At 43.5% G+C, this 15,550-nt stretch overlaps 1 protein-coding gene across 1 annotated transcript in view; it reads left to right on the top strand.

Annotated features, from left to right (window-relative positions):
- Nucleotides 1-15,550, top strand: part of ryr2a (ryanodine receptor 2a (cardiac)) — a 794,383-nt gene that overhangs the window by 698,882 nt on the left and 79,951 nt on the right. The window contains exon 82 of the mRNA XM_078557297.1: nt 7,950-8,023. Within this exon, the coding sequence (XP_078413423.1) occupies nt 7,950-8,023 (74 nt within the window). The remainder of the gene's footprint in view (nt 1-7,949; nt 8,024-15,550) is intronic.

Below are 15,550 nucleotides of genomic sequence, written 5' to 3'. Positions count from 1 at the left end.
GTGTTGTATGAGCACAGGCGCTGCATGGGAGTGCGATCAGTGTGTGGGTGGAGGTGCAGATCAGCCCAGATGGACAACTGAAAGAGAACCTCTGCAGGCAGCACTGAAAATGTTCGGGACAGTAAGATGAGTGTGATGGATGAAGGCTCCACGTGCATGGGAGAGTGCTTGCTTGAGGCTCTGAAAGGCCCTGCCACACACACACACACACTTCCCCCTCCAGCATCGCTTGTGCGGCTGCATGCAGCTGCTGCTGGTTGGTGGGGGGAGGGTGGGCAGTTGTTGCATGGGGAGGACTCATGAAGCCTGTAAATGAGGCTGAAGACAACATCACACATTATTTGGTGAAAGTGAATATATTTTCAGATTATAAAGTAATAAAATGTGTTCACCCGTGCAACCACGTGTGATCAGAATTTCTTCACTTTTCTAGGCCTACCACTTCTTCTGGGTGCTGCCCTGACATCCACAGCAGGGGCAGAGACAGTCTGTGCAATGGTTGGCCCTGTTGCCTCTGATGACTTTGGTGTACGTCCTCTGGAGAGCTGAGGCCTTCAGGACCCCGGCTTGCTTTGGCTGTCCTCCTGTGGGCCAGCTGCTTCCTCTGGGGTGACAGAGGATGAGGTTGAGGGGGTGACAGGCAAAGGGGACTCAGGGGAAGAGGACAGCCTCTGAGATTCCTGATTGGGTGACCCAGGGATGTCCAGTTGCCGCTCCTCCTCCCTTCGGGTGCCCGAGGGCCCTGGCCTGACTCCTTGAAGGGGAGGAACACCTGGAGGGATGTCAAGATGCGCATTTCCCTCTCGTGTTGCCACTGCAGGAACTCACCCATGGCTATCACGGTGGAGTGCAGGTCTGCGTGTAACTCTGCGTTCTGCTGCGCCAAGGTCTCCATGGTGTCATCCTTTTCATGGAGATCTCCATGCACGCCCATGTGGGAACCACTTCATCAGAGAGCAGGCAGACGCATTCCTTTGACTCGTGTGCCACTCTGTTGAGGGCTTCCAAAAGCTCTGTGTGATGTCCCCCCACCTCAGCTGATTCTCCACGATGAGTTGGAAGACCAAATCCAGAGGCTCGTCATCTGACTCAGGTCTCACAGATGCCTGATCCCCAGCAGTCCTCCAGGTGCCAGAAAGCTCAGCTGAACCTGCCTCCCTGCGCTGTGGACATGCATGGTGACCAGTAGATTGTGAACGCAAGCCAACTCCAGATCTACGTCCCTCCAAGATGTGCGTCTCTGCGCTGGCGGAGGATGTGGGTAAGCGCTGTTACGGGTCTTCCAGGCTGCTTATTACCAGCTCTTCAATGGAGGAGGTGTCCTCTTGGCTGGAGGTGAGGACATGGATGGAGCTGAGGGACTGGCTGACTGAGAGTGTCAGTTGCCTTACAGAGCTCCCTGTGAACAAAAGTAGAGATAATTATTGCATGGCAGCAGAGTCAAAAGCAGGAGAGACAGCACTCAGTTGTGTTGAGAGAGGGATGATGGTGTGTAGGATGCTCACGAGGGTGTTCGCCACCGACCTCACTGTCACTGCAGGCAGGATCCATGTCCTCACCAGTGAGCATAATGGCACACTCCTCAAAGTGAGAGAGGGGCCTAATGTGGGCCTCACCACCCCTGGCCTGAGACCTCTCCCTGCTGTTGCGAGCCAGCTTCTCCTGCACGAAAACAGGCGGAGAGAGTGTGAGCAGGACACATGACACTGTGTGGAATGTTTGTGTGGTGAGCGGAGCCATGGATGGGATGAGGACACGAGCTCTAGAGGATATGAGCCTGATGTAGATGTGAGGGTGTGTGTGAAAATTAATGGTGTTGTCCCTTGAGGTGTGAGATCCCTGTGTTGTGTTATGGTTTTGAGAGTGTGTGAGTTGAGAGTGATGAGGTGGTTGACTTACTCTGGTAAGGTAAGTGTGAGGTCATGCACTTTGGTAGTAAGAATAGAGGCATGGACTATTTTCTAAATGGGGAGAGAATTCAGAAATCTGGAGTGCAAAGGGACTTGGGAGTCCTAGTCCAGGATTCTCTTAAGGTTAACTTGCAGGTTGACGCGGTAGTTAGGAAGGCAAATGAAATGTTGGCATTTATTTCGAGAGGACTAGAATATAAAAGCAGGGATGTGCTGCTGAGGCTTTATAAGGCTCTGGTCAGACCACATTTAGAATATTGTGAGCAACTTTGGGCCCCGTATCTCAGGAAGGATGTTCTGGCCCTGGAGATGGTCTAGAGCAGGTTCACGAGAACGATCCCAGGAATGAAAGGCTTAACATATGAGGAACGTTTGAGGACTCTGGGTCTATACTCGATGGAGTTTAGAAGGATGAGGGGGAATCTGATTGAAACTTACAGAATATTGAAAGGCCTGGATAGAGTGGACGTGGGGAAGATGTTTCCATTAGTAGGAGAGACTAGGACCCGAGGGTACAGCCTCAGAGCAAAGGGAAGACCTTTTAGAACAGAGATGAGGAGAAACTTCTTTAGCCAGAGAGTGGTGAATCTATGGAATTCATTGCCACAGAAGGCTGTGGAGGCCAGGTCATTGAGTGTATTTAAGACCGAGATAGATAGGTTCTTGATTGGTAAGGGGATCAAAGGTTACGGGGAGAAGGTGGGAGAATGGGGTTGAGAAACTTATCAGCCATGATTGAATAGCGGAGCAGACTCGATGGGCCGAATGGCCTAATTTCTGCTCCTATGTCTTATGGTCTTATGGTGGAAAGGATAAGATCATTCATCCTGTTCCTGCACTGGATGGCTGACCTCCTCTGTGCTCTGGTGGTGCTGACCGCCGCTGCCACCACCTCCCAGGCTGGATTGGTGACTCTGGTGGACCGCCAGAGTGGGGGTAGAGGATAGCGGTAGCCTTCCACGGCGCCCAACAGGCACCCCAGAGAGACGTCACTAAACTTGGGGTTGCCGTCTTCCTGGCTTTTGGGGCCATCTGTCACCTGGAACAGCCCTGGTCTGTACACATGAAGTAGGCTGTGCTCTAGCATGCTTTAAATATGGCGCCCGGAGCGAGGACACACTGAGGTCACAGCGTGGCAGGCAAATTTGAGTCCGCCCACCAGCGATCCCATTAATGTTTTATTAATGAGGTGGAACGTGCTGGGAATGTGGGCGATATGACGCAAAAAGCTGCCATTGAGGCCGGTGGGTAAAACGTCCTTTTTTCCGCCCGCTACCACACTTTGTGCAAAAGGGACAATTCCACTCAATGTCTTTTGTTTTCAATAATCAGATGCTACCTTTATTTCCAGATATTTGACAGACAGAGCAGGCTTTTACATTCTCCAAATCTGATTTCACAACCCCAGTCAGTTGTCGGATTGTGTACCAGCTACACTTTAATTTTTTTTATTCATTCATGGGGTGTGGGCATCGCTGGCTAGACCAGCACTTATTGGCCACCCCTAATTGTTCTTGAGAAGGTGGTGGTGAGCTGCCTTCTTGAATGCTGCAGTTCATGTGGTGTTGGTACACCCACAACGCTGTTAGGAAGCGAGTTCCAGGATTTTAACCCAGCGACAGTGAAGGAATGGCGATATATTTCCAAGTCAGGATGGTGAGTGGCTTGGAGGGTGGTGGTGTTCCCATGTGTCTGCTGCCCTTGTTAAAACATTATGATATGTTATTATTAAAATATTAAAGAGAGCCATGGTATTAATGGAAAACAAGTTCTCTTTTAAAGCATAATTTGTGGATTCGATGACATGATGGATTCACAACTGATTCATGGGTGCTATGAATATTTGGGGCAATCTTATTGATTTGTCTTCAACAAGACCCCATTGTGCAGATATGCAGTATTTCAAAAGTACAGAATGGAGGATTTCTTGATATCTTAGAATGCTTGGGAGACCTTGTTTCATTTACACTTCCTTGTCTAACAGCCAAGTATATGTGTAAATTCTCTTCACCTTCCAAGTGACAATGTTATTCTTTCAATGTTATTCTTCCTTAGACAGTTCTTGGAAGTCAATGTTCAGACATATTCTACTTGAGCAGGAACTATAAAGTGTTGAGCAACAGTTTAGCAATTGTAAGTTGCACTCTGATCACCTCCTGCTGTTCAACAACAGTCTGGCTGATGGTACTTGACCTCTTTAGTTCATATTTTGCATGTTGGAGTGGCTTACCTGGAAAATATGCACTGCATCTCAACCAAGCAGTGAGTTATGTGGTATTAATCCTGAACGTCCTGAATGTGGACTCAAAATGTTAATTCTGTTTCTCTCTCCACAGATGCTGCCAGACCTGCTGAGTTTTTCCAGCACTTTCTGTTTTTATTTCAGGTCTCTGGCATCAGCAGTATTTTGCTTTTATTAAAATAAGCTTGCAGTCCATCCTGTAGATAGGATGTACTGCAGCCATTTCAATCATGGAGGTGGCGATTATTGAGCTTACTGGCACTTCTGCTGACCACACAGACTTCTTTGCCTTGGGACAGTGTTGAGCTTTTTGAATGTTGTTGTGGCCGTACCCATCCAGGCGAGTGGTGACCATTCCATCACACTCCTCACTTGAGCCTTGTGGCTGGTGCAGAGCCATTGAAGGATTAGGTGGTGAATCTGCCATTGCAAAGTATCCAGCCTCTGCCCTGCTCTTCCGTCTCTGGTATTGGCATGACTACATACAACATATGAGGAACAACTTTTGTCAGCAATATGCAGAATGCTTGTCGACTCTTCTTTTAGCAAAGCTTTTTTAGTTAATACGTATGGGCAGAATTTTCCGCTCATCGGGCGGGCATGTGCCCGACCTGAACGAGCGTAAAATGACACACGATTCTGCAAGTCTGTGAAACGTACCCTGGCAGCTCCCATGATGTGTACATCTTCAGACACTCCCAGGTGCCAAGGCTCTTCAGTGCTCCAGCCTGGCTGGATGGATGGCTGCTGGATGACAAGGGCTATCCCTTGAAAAGGTGGCTCTTGACGTCTCTCCGCCACCCAAGAACAGAGGTGGAGCAGTGGTACAACAGGAGCCACGCCTCCACAAGTGCTGTGGTAGAGAGAACCATAGGCCTTCTCAAGATGCGCCTGGACCATTCAGGGGGAGCACTACCATACCCCCCAGAGCAGGTGTCACTGATCGTGGTTGCATGTTGCGCTCTCCGCAAGCTGGCACTGGCAAGGGGGAGAAAGAGGATCTTGATGCAGCTCCAGAAGCTACAGATGATGAATCCAGTACTGAGTCGGAAGATAAGCATGGTGAGGAGAACACTGAGGGCATGGAGCCAGACCTTGGTATGCCCCAGGGAGGCAGGGACGCCTTGATCCAACGATCTTTCAGCTAGGCTGTCAAATAAGCAACACCACCTCAGGCTAGGGCTGCCGTCACCATCCTGGATCTCAGAAATGACCCTTTCCCACGCCCCCAAGATACACTCAGTGCCTGTGCAATAAAGTTTTGAGCCACTCACCTCCAGCATTACATACTGGCGTACCCTGCACCTACAAAACAAATGAAGCATACTCAGGCCAATAGCGCAAAAGCAAACACAATATAATGTTGGCACTCAGATTATGAACAGAACAATATCAGGGGAAGAATTTTCAGGTTGGCGAGTGGGGGCAGGGCCCACTCGCCGACATGTAAAATAACACGCAGTGACGTCGGGCGTGCGTCCCAACGTCACTGCGCGTCGTTTAGATTGTCTGTTTGGCAGGTGCACAGCCGACTCAGCTGCGCACCCACCAAACTGTCAAAGGCCATTAAGAAAGTAATTAAAGTTATTAAGAATGCTGCCCGTCCAACCTGAAGGCTGGCGGACATGCAAAGAGCCCAGGGCGGCTCCCACGGGCAGGACGAGGTTTCATGAAGGGTTTATTAATTAAATAAAGCATTTTGAAAAAATTAATTGACATGTCCCAGCTCATGTGACAGTTTCACATAAGGGGACATGTCCTTCAATTTTTTTTTACCTTTCTTGAATGTTTCATAAGTGAAAGTAATCTCCCTGATCAGTGCGATTTCCGCCCCAAGAGCGCAGGCCCCGAACCAGGGAAATTACCACCCTCCCGCACGCTCCCCCCCCCCCCCCCCCCCGCCCACACAGGGAGCGCTCAGCGCTTCCGGACACGTGTCACCCTGGGAGGGCCTTAATCGGCCCGCCCACGTGAAATGGCGGAACGGCCCCGATCGGGTTTGCGTCCACCCCAGCACAACCCCCGCCCCCCTGACAGGGGGAAATTTCTGCCCCAGGTGTAGATTGTCACATCATTTTTTAAAAAATGGGGGAACAAAAGATCACCTGTGACCAGTTCCTCTTGTGCTTAAGGTGCTTTAAACGTACATTTACGGGTGCTACATCTAGGTGCTCCCCTCTCGTTGGCACCAGTGTTGGAGACAGCCTGTTCACGCTGCTATAATATAAAAACAAAAAACTGCGGATGCTGGAAATCCAAAACAAAAACAGAAATACCTGGAAAAACTCAGTAGGTCTGGCAGCATCGGCGGAGAAGAGCACAGTTGACGTTTCGAGTCCTCATGACCCTTCAACAGAACTAAGTAGAAATAGGAAAGGGGTGAAATATAAACTGGTAAAGGTGAGGGTGGGGGGGGGGTGGGGGTTGGGGGGGCGTTGTTGGGACAAGCAAGCAGTGATAGGAGGAGATAACCAAAAGATGTCACAGACAAAAGAACAAAGAGGTGTTGAAGGTGGTGATATTATCTAAAAGAATGTGCTAATTAAGAGTGGAGAGCAGGACAAGCAAGGTAGCTCTAGTGGGGGTGGGGTGAAATAAACCATGGGTGGAATACATTTAAAAATAATGGAAATAGGTGGGAAAAGAAAAATCTATATAAATTATTGGAAAAAACAAAAGGGAGGGGGAAGGCACTCAGACTCTAACACCCCTGAGCTCCACAGGGGGATGGCCAGCCCAAAACACTTCAACACACTGACCCATGCCAACACAGCACTCACCCTTCCCGAGCACATCAGGTCATTAAACCTCTTCTGGCTCTGCACCTTTGTGAGGTGCGGTGGCCTCCTCCTCCCATCTCCGGGGACAAGGGTGTCCCTTCTGGCAGCCAGCGCCTCCAGGAGGGCGGCGACGCACTCATCCAAAAATCGGGAGGCCGAGCGCCCAGCCGACCTCACCTCCGGCCTGGCGTCCACATCTGCATTTGCAGCCGTGTCCTTGCAGCAGCTCCAACGCGGGCAACCTCCCCCCCCCCCCCCCCCCCCCCGGCCCCCCGGGGCTGCCTGTGCCGTCTTTGAACCGGACGCTGGGTGGCCATCGGACCAGGTGGCCAAGAGGCCCCCGCCCATGCCCGCCGCTTCTCGAACATTCTGCAGCGGGCGCTCACACCGGGTGGGCCTTAATTTGCCCACCGGCGTGAAATCGTGGCCGTGGCCCGATCGCGGGCGGCAGTCCGTTTCGCGGCTGCTCCTGCTCGACCCCGCCGAGCCGTCACGACGAGGGCAATGTCCTGCCCCACGGACGTGATGTCTCTATAATTTTCCATGTTATCCATGTACAACATTTCAGGCAGTTGTGAGTGGTCTCCTGGTAATGGAAAGCTGCCGATTTTGCCTCCACTCATCCTTATCGCGCTTGAGTGGCTAAAAGCTTCGACAAAAGAAGTGGAAAAGCTTTGATTGCAGGCTTGATTTTACCATTTCCTTTAAATCATTTTTTAAAGGAGCTAATGCTTGGAGTTAGATATTCAGGGCCAGTCTACGTTTTCGACATTCTCCGTTTGGAGCCTGGAGCCCATTTTTTAATTAGACTGTGACACAATTCAATATATGCATTTGAGTCTGTCATTAGTGATGCTACATGAAAATATTAAAGCAAATCATACTATTTGGCAGCGTTACTGGGAATTTACTATCTGCGGGTCAATCAAGCCTTACTGTTACCTTTAAAATCCTACATTTTAATGTTTTTTTCTCAGGAAGTCTAAAATAATATTTGTTTATTTATGTTGATTGCAGTGTACTTGATCTAAATGCATTTGAACGGCAAAACAAAGCAGAAGGACTTGGCATGGTGACAGAAGAGGGATCAGGTATATGCTGAAGCACCATATGGTTTTCTAGTTAACTTCTGTAAGCTTCATAATAAAAATAAGGAGAAAGACACTATTGATTTGTAATTATGCTATGGAATATTAACTGATGTGCAAACCCTTAATGCATTTGTATGAAATGTCTTTCTCCACTACCTTGGCTGAGGTGAAAACTGTTTGCTTTAAATGGATTATTCCCTCCATTAGAGATGAAAGAATTTCGTATGAATGTGTTAAACATTGACATACCAATATGTTATGGCACAATTTTAAAGCCAGGGAGTAGTATTGAATGATGGTTAAATGTACAATTTTTCAGGAATAATTTATAAAACTGAACGTGGGATAACATGTTAAAGCTTGTTTTTGCAATTATGTTTCACCAGCCGGCAAATAATTGCAGCGCCACTTCAGACAAAGAAAATTAAAAATTGTGTTAAATTTCTCATTCTGCTAAAATGTTCAGAAATAAATAATTCTTGAATGTGATAAAATAAAATCTTTTAAGAGGGGTACTGTTGCAGCGATTTAGGCTCCTTTAAAGCATTTTATTATTTCAGTATACAGCAAGAGTTGTAACGACAAGATCTACTGCTGATTTATTGGCATTTTATTAAGTTGTTTGGGTAGCAAAGGCATAGGGCGGAATTTTACGGCCCTGTCACAGCTGGAGGGGGGGGTGGGGGGTAAAACGCGGTGAGCCATTTAAAATTCCACTGACTTCGGCGAGACCATAAAGTCACGCCAGCGTAAAATTCCGCCCAGATTCTTTTCGAAAATAATATGAAAAATCGGTTGATAGATTTGCAATGCAGCTGTTGTAGCGTCTATTGCAGCATAAGCACAACAGTGGTTCTGTCACTGAATGTTCAACTCCATTAAATCTGCTGCTCTCGATATCCAACAGGCAACCTTTCAGTAAAAGGTCCTTGTATCACCAAGAAAGGTTTCTTATTTTCATCCATTTCCGGAGTCAGAGTAAAACTAAAGTTTTCACCAAAGTTTATCATTGGGATTCTTGAAAGTACTTGCATTTTAAAGGCATCATTTGGATAAACAAACCATGCTTGCTTTGAAAAAATATAAACAATCCTACTAAAGTTCATAAATTATTTTTTATATCAAAAGATCTGCATTTATGGCCAACTTCAAGGGGCAGGTCTCTTGAGCAGTGACTCTTTCTGAGTCCCCTGCAGCCCAAATGCCAGCCTTTGAATGGAAATGAAGCCTGGATTAAAGAAGCAAACTGTCTTAAAAAATACTCTGTGAATAATTACGAACACATTTATTTTCCTGTTGCAAAGAGTAATTTAAAAATATAAGCCTACAAATTACTAGAAAAATGTAACACAATTACTAAGATTCTATGTTTTGGTAAGGCTAACTTTAACAGGATGGGTCAGAGACTGACAATACCAAAGTGGTCAGAAATGTTATCAGGTGAAAAGTGGAAGGTGTTCAAAAAACGAGTTATCATAATACAGGGTCAACAAATATCCCTAAGGGGCAAGAGGTCCACTTACCAACTCAAATAGCCAACAGCAGATAAAATAACATAAAACTAAAGGAAAGAACATGAACAAAGACAAAGAATAGCGTAGATCCAGGGAATTGGGAGAGACATGCAAATCAAGCCAAAAAAGATAGTGAGAGCTGCAGAAAGGGATTATGAAAAGAAAGTTACAAGGGATATCAAGAGTAACACAAAAGTTTTTTATAATTATCTAAGAAGGAAAAAGGTAGTCGAGGGCAACATGAGCCCTATAAAAACAAAAGCGGGTAATATTTTAAAAGAAAATAAAGAAATAGCAGACTTGTTGAATGATACTTTATGTTAGTCTTTACAGTAGAGGAAGAGGATAATATACCTGATATTCCAGGAAAGCTAATAATGAATCAAAGACACACACTCACTAAAGTTAACTTGAGAGTAAACAGTATAACAGAAATTAATGACACTAAAGACTGACAAATCCCCAAGACCTGATGGTTCCTACCCAGGGTTTTAAAGGAAGTAGGTGTGGAAATTGCAGATGCTTTAACCTTAATCTTCCAAAGCTTTCTACGTTCAGAAGCTGCATCTGTAGAATGCAAAATTGCAGACGTAACTCCATTATTTAACAAAGATGAGGGATAGAAACCAGGAATTGTAGACAAGTTAGTCTAACATCTGCTTTGAAGGAATTATTGGAATCTATAATTAAGGATAGAATGGCTGAGCACTTTGAGAAATTTGAGTTGATTAGACAGAGCCAATGTGGGTTTGTCTATGGATTTAGTTTATACAGACTGCCAGAAGACATTCAATAAGGTTCCACTTAAAAGACAATTAGCTAAAATTAAAGTTAATGGAATTGAAGGCAAATTACTTAACTTGTTAGAAAATGGGTTAGGTGATAGAAGACAGAGTAAGGATATTGGGTATGTACACAACTAACTACTGGTGTCACACAATGATTTATGCTGAGGCCTCAAATATTCATTATATTTATTAATGACTTAGGTAACATATTAGAGAGCCATATATCAAAGCTTGCCGATGACACACAGATTGGTGACATTGTCAGTGTGTAGACTGTTGCATAAAATTACAAAGAGACATTGAAAGATAAGTTGAGTGGTCAAAATTGTGGCAGATAATTTAATCGCAGGTAAGTGTGAAGTCATCCATTTTGGACCAAAAATAGGATAGATCTGTGAAGTTAGGGACAACAGAGGTCAGATGCGATTTTGGGATCCATGTACACAGATCACCAAAATGTAGTGGTGAAGTATAAAAAAATCAAAAAGATGACTGGAAATTTAGCCTTTTTATCTAGGGGGCTAGAATATAAAAAGAAAAATATTTTACTCCAGCTTTACAAAGCTCTGGTTAGATCACGTTTGGAGTACTGTGTACAGTTCTGGACACTGCACCTTAGAAAGGATATATTGGCCTTGGAAGGGGTACAGCACATATTCACCAAAATGTTATCAGGACTCTGAAGGGTTAAATTACGAGGCAGGATTAGGGATGATTGCACTGAGGTTTTTAGAATTTTTAAAGGAATTGATAGGTTAGATAGAGTGAATCATTTCTGCTGATGGGAAAGTCAAGGACAAGGGGATATAATTTCGAAATCAGAACCAGACTATTTAGCACAGAAGTTAAGAAACATTCCTTCACACAATGGCTGATAGAAGTACAACATGTATTGGATGCTAGCTTAATTAATTATTTTCAATATGAAGTATGTAGGTTTTTGGCAGCCAAGGGTATTAAGGAGGTGAGTGGAAGGATCCACGAAACCATTGAATGGCAGAACAGGTTCAAGGGGCTGAATGGCCTACTCCTGCTCCTCTGTACTGTTTGTTATATTGGCATGTGAACCCATTTGTATGGCAGTCCTCTGTCTGTTACTTTAGTGGTGGAATTAATCCATTTTATTTTAAAATAAAATGGTAAATTCTTCTGTTAAAAAGCAGGTGAATGAATGTCACATGACACGTTATCACAAATGGTAATTTGTGGGCTACAGTGTCGGAAATCCTTTCTGAATTCTCGTTATCCTCCAAACTAATCGAAAAAGGTTATGTAATATATTCATAATGCAAAAGCAGCAATGCCACTTCAATTATCAAAAGATTTACATTTTACTTTTTCAGCAACAAAAATATCCTGCTTAACCCAACTCTTGACGTATCCAGCCAGCCTTTTTAGAGGTATCCTTTATAGACGAGAGATCAAAAGCTTAACTACTACAAAAAAGTTTATCAATACAAATGTAAATACTACTTGATCTGGAAGCCTCTCTTTTGCCTACACACAAGCGAATCATACTGCTGCATTTTCCATTTTTGAATGTTGTAACCATTCATTTTTATTCAGTCCTTCTTCCACTTGACGTTGAAACATTCTTCATTGTAATTTTCTTAAATATCATTCAACAGTCATAGCCATTTAGTCATGATATATCTGTCGCTTGGTCCCTTGTTTTGTCATGTGACTGTGTTAAAAATGTACCAAAGAAAGAGTTGTCCTCATGAAAGCAAAACCACTCACCAAATACCGCTCTTTGAAAAATGCATCACTACTTACCAAATTACAAACAGCAATCAACTAAATTAGGTTTTCAGCAGTTACTAGAATCAGATATGAAACAAAAAACCAGGAAGCCTTTGAACTGCACAGATTTTTCAAGTACTTTTCCAACAGCAGTATGTATTAAACCTGTGTACCCGTGCAGTAGGATGTGTGTGTGTGTGTGTGTGTGTGTGCATGTGTGTGCGTGTTCGTAATAAAAAATCAAGTGTCAAATTGTTCATTTTTAATTCATTGCATAAATAAATGTTAAAATAAACACAGGGTTTGTTAGTTATTGAAAAATACCTTTTTTATTTTACATAACATAAACCCTTTGTTATTTAGTTAGAAAAAGCCAAGGAGATGTGTATAATTCTGTTTTTTTAATATATGGTTTTATTTTTGTGTGACTTTTACAATTCTGTTTTCCCCTCTTTCAACCTATCCAATTCTTATAAAATTTAGAATGAAGTTGAGTATAATTTCTAACTACCTAATCTCATCTTTTTTTTCTTTTGATTTCAATTGTTCTGTCTTCCCCTCCTCAGTCATCACTCATGAGCGCGGTAATTATAACTCTGCCATTTCCTTTGTTACCTTGTGTCAGCACTGTACAGGTCCTGAACTCTGCCAATTTTTGTTAATGAAAAAGAAAACATATATTTTTGTTTGTTTTTGCTTTAGAAAAGTTTAAGCCTTTTAGCCAACTTCACGTCTGTTTTGCCTCTCTCTCAGGATTTGCACAGTAACTGGCACACTAGATGTAAGAACTGTGAGCCGTTAAGTGGCATAGTTATGCAGTGGTTGGATGTGCCAAACTGTGGTGTACAGTTACTGTAGTATTTGTTGTGTATTCAATGTGGCTTTATGGCTGCAACTGTCAATGTGCAAGTAATGACTAAAGGACTTTTAGTGTTAAATTTTGTACCTGATTTAATTTTCAGTTGCTTTAAAAACTGATGTGCAATGGCGCTGATTATTTGTTGTGATGCAGATGACATTCTTTGTGTGAGTTTACTGTGTGTTATACTATATACCTTCTTTTGCAACTGGGTTCCTTTGCATATATTGCAATGCAAAGTTCAGGCTTGTTGCACAGGGCCTTTGTATTGTTTTGGCTATTTAGGTTCAGCCTGTTAAATATAATTAAATATATTCAGAAATCAGAATTGCATACTGGTTGCAGAAATGGAATAGTGCTTCATAACACACATCAGACATACTAGTCCTGAGAAAGGAATGGTCAGTTAGTTCTCAGCTAAAGCATCCACAGTGCGGACATTGTTTTGCATGGGTGTACTTTCATTGACCATACGGAGAGCTGCAGTCAGCAAAGAAAAATCACATTTTCCCAAATTTGAATAATGGATTCCATAAAAGGGTAGGACACAGACAGCAAGTTCTTCAATGCCCGAAAAGAGGAAAACAGGCTTAATAAAGATCAAATTGTCTCTGCACCTATTGGAAATCTTTGGAATAATTTCGCAGTTGTAGTACCAGACAACCCGGAGTTCCGATGAGTTATAAACTGCTTCAATATCACACGAATGAGTTTCTGACGTTGACTCCGGGATAAATATAAAATCCTGGTGCTCCCTCCCTAGCAGCACGGTGGGTTTCCTACACCACGTGGACTGCAGTGGTTCAAGAAGGCAGCTCACCGCCACCTTCTCAAGGGCAATTAGGGATGGGCAATAAATGCTGGCCCAGCCAGCGACGCCCACACCCCGTAAAGAATAAATAAAAAATAAACCTGGCGCCTCGACCTCTGGAGCAGTTTACATATTTGTTTCCTCTCTTGGTTGTGTTTTATGCTCCATGTATAAAGCATCGCTGTTATGCCATTTTTGAAGTGCTTCCAGCAATCTTTCACTGAAGTTATGTGAGAGGTCAGAAAAACACAGATAAAATTCCAGCCCCATTTTTATTCTATCACAGCAGTCCCATCTTTCGCCACGTTGCACGGAAATTACAGGCCATAGAACAAATATAATTCCCAGTGTTTCTGGATCCAGTATGCTTTTTCAGCCAGGTCATTTAATTCTAGTCAATAATTGAATTCACATTCAAATAACCACCAGCACCTTTTGTTTTTCTTTACATTGTTGTTTCACTCACTGTGCTCCATCTGTAGTATACATCCAAAAAGTCTCATGTGAAGTCATAAAGCCATTCAGCATTAGCTTTTACTATCAGCCATGACATGTTGTCAGTGGTCTCCATATTTTAGAAATGTTGACATGGTTAATGGCCACAGCCTAACAAGTTTGGTTCCAGTAGCTAATTTGATAGATCAAAACTGAGCTCAGGTGTTCTTTCTTCCACAACTGTGGTTAGTGACATTGTGGATATTATGTGATTGTTCAGTTTGAGTAATCCCACATGTCAAAGTGACACTTTGTGAAATTTACATCTTTGAACACAAGCAAATTTTCTTGTCATAATATAAAAACCCTTCATGTTTTCCCTCTTTTTTTTTTAACTGTGTTAAAATATGGCTGGGCCATGCGCATTCTGAGAGTCACGAGGCTAGGTGGCTGACTTGCTATTGGACTTTGCCGCTATTCAGCTGATTGCAAGGGAGTACAACAGTGACCTGGCAGTGAGTCTTTGTATGATTTACCCTTCATCCCATGGAGAGCTGCTTAGCCTTCAGCAACTCCCTCTGGCAGCACAGCAGAGACCAGGACCTCAGTGAAGTGGTGGAACCAGACTTTAATAATTTACTATAAACGATGTTCAATTACCCAACCATAACTTGAGAATGAAACTATTTTCTGCGGGTAAAGTTTATGACGGTGGACTTAAAGTGAATTGCATTGGTCTTGGACACTGTTTCGGGAATCTCCACAAATTTCAGATTATTAAAATGTATTGAGATCTACTTCCTTAATCAGCCAGCTTTGCTTCATAGTTATATTCTTCATTCCCTTCAAGTGTCTTATGCAAGTCTTCACATTTTCGACAGTCCTTATTAACGACTCTATCTCTTTTAGGTCTCTCCTAAATTCAGCCAAATCAGAATTCAATATGAGGAAATAAATTATAAGATGAATGACATACCGTTTATAAAATGTACTTTGGACATTAGAATCTGGAATATGGTTTGAGGCTCCTCCAATACTTCAAAGTTTATCTAAACTTCCATTAACGAACTTCTTAGGTATTCTAATCCATGTTCAAACTTAAACAGCTTCACGACACACTAATTCTGACTTGAGTTGTGGAAAAAAGAACATAAGGCATAATTTACATTGAAGATTTGGAGTCTGCCATTTTACACCTATCACAACTCTTGTCCCACATAACTATCCTTGTCTGCTTTCTTATACTCAGCTTTAGTTAGCAAGCAGAGGTTACATTTCTGAACCTAGCTTTGCAGGATCATCACCGTTGAAGGTCCTGTAATTACAGCTTCAACTAACGAAACAACTTAATTCACTCTCTAAGCCCCATTGTCCTGA

This window comes from Cetorhinus maximus, chromosome 14 (genome assembly GCF_964194155.1).
Source record: "Cetorhinus maximus chromosome 14, sCetMax3.hap1.1, whole genome shotgun sequence".
NCBI lineage: Eukaryota > Metazoa > Chordata > Chondrichthyes > Lamniformes > Cetorhinidae > Cetorhinus > Cetorhinus maximus.
Note: the sequence above shows the minus strand (reverse complement) of the source record. Positions and strands in the feature narration are given on the sequence as shown.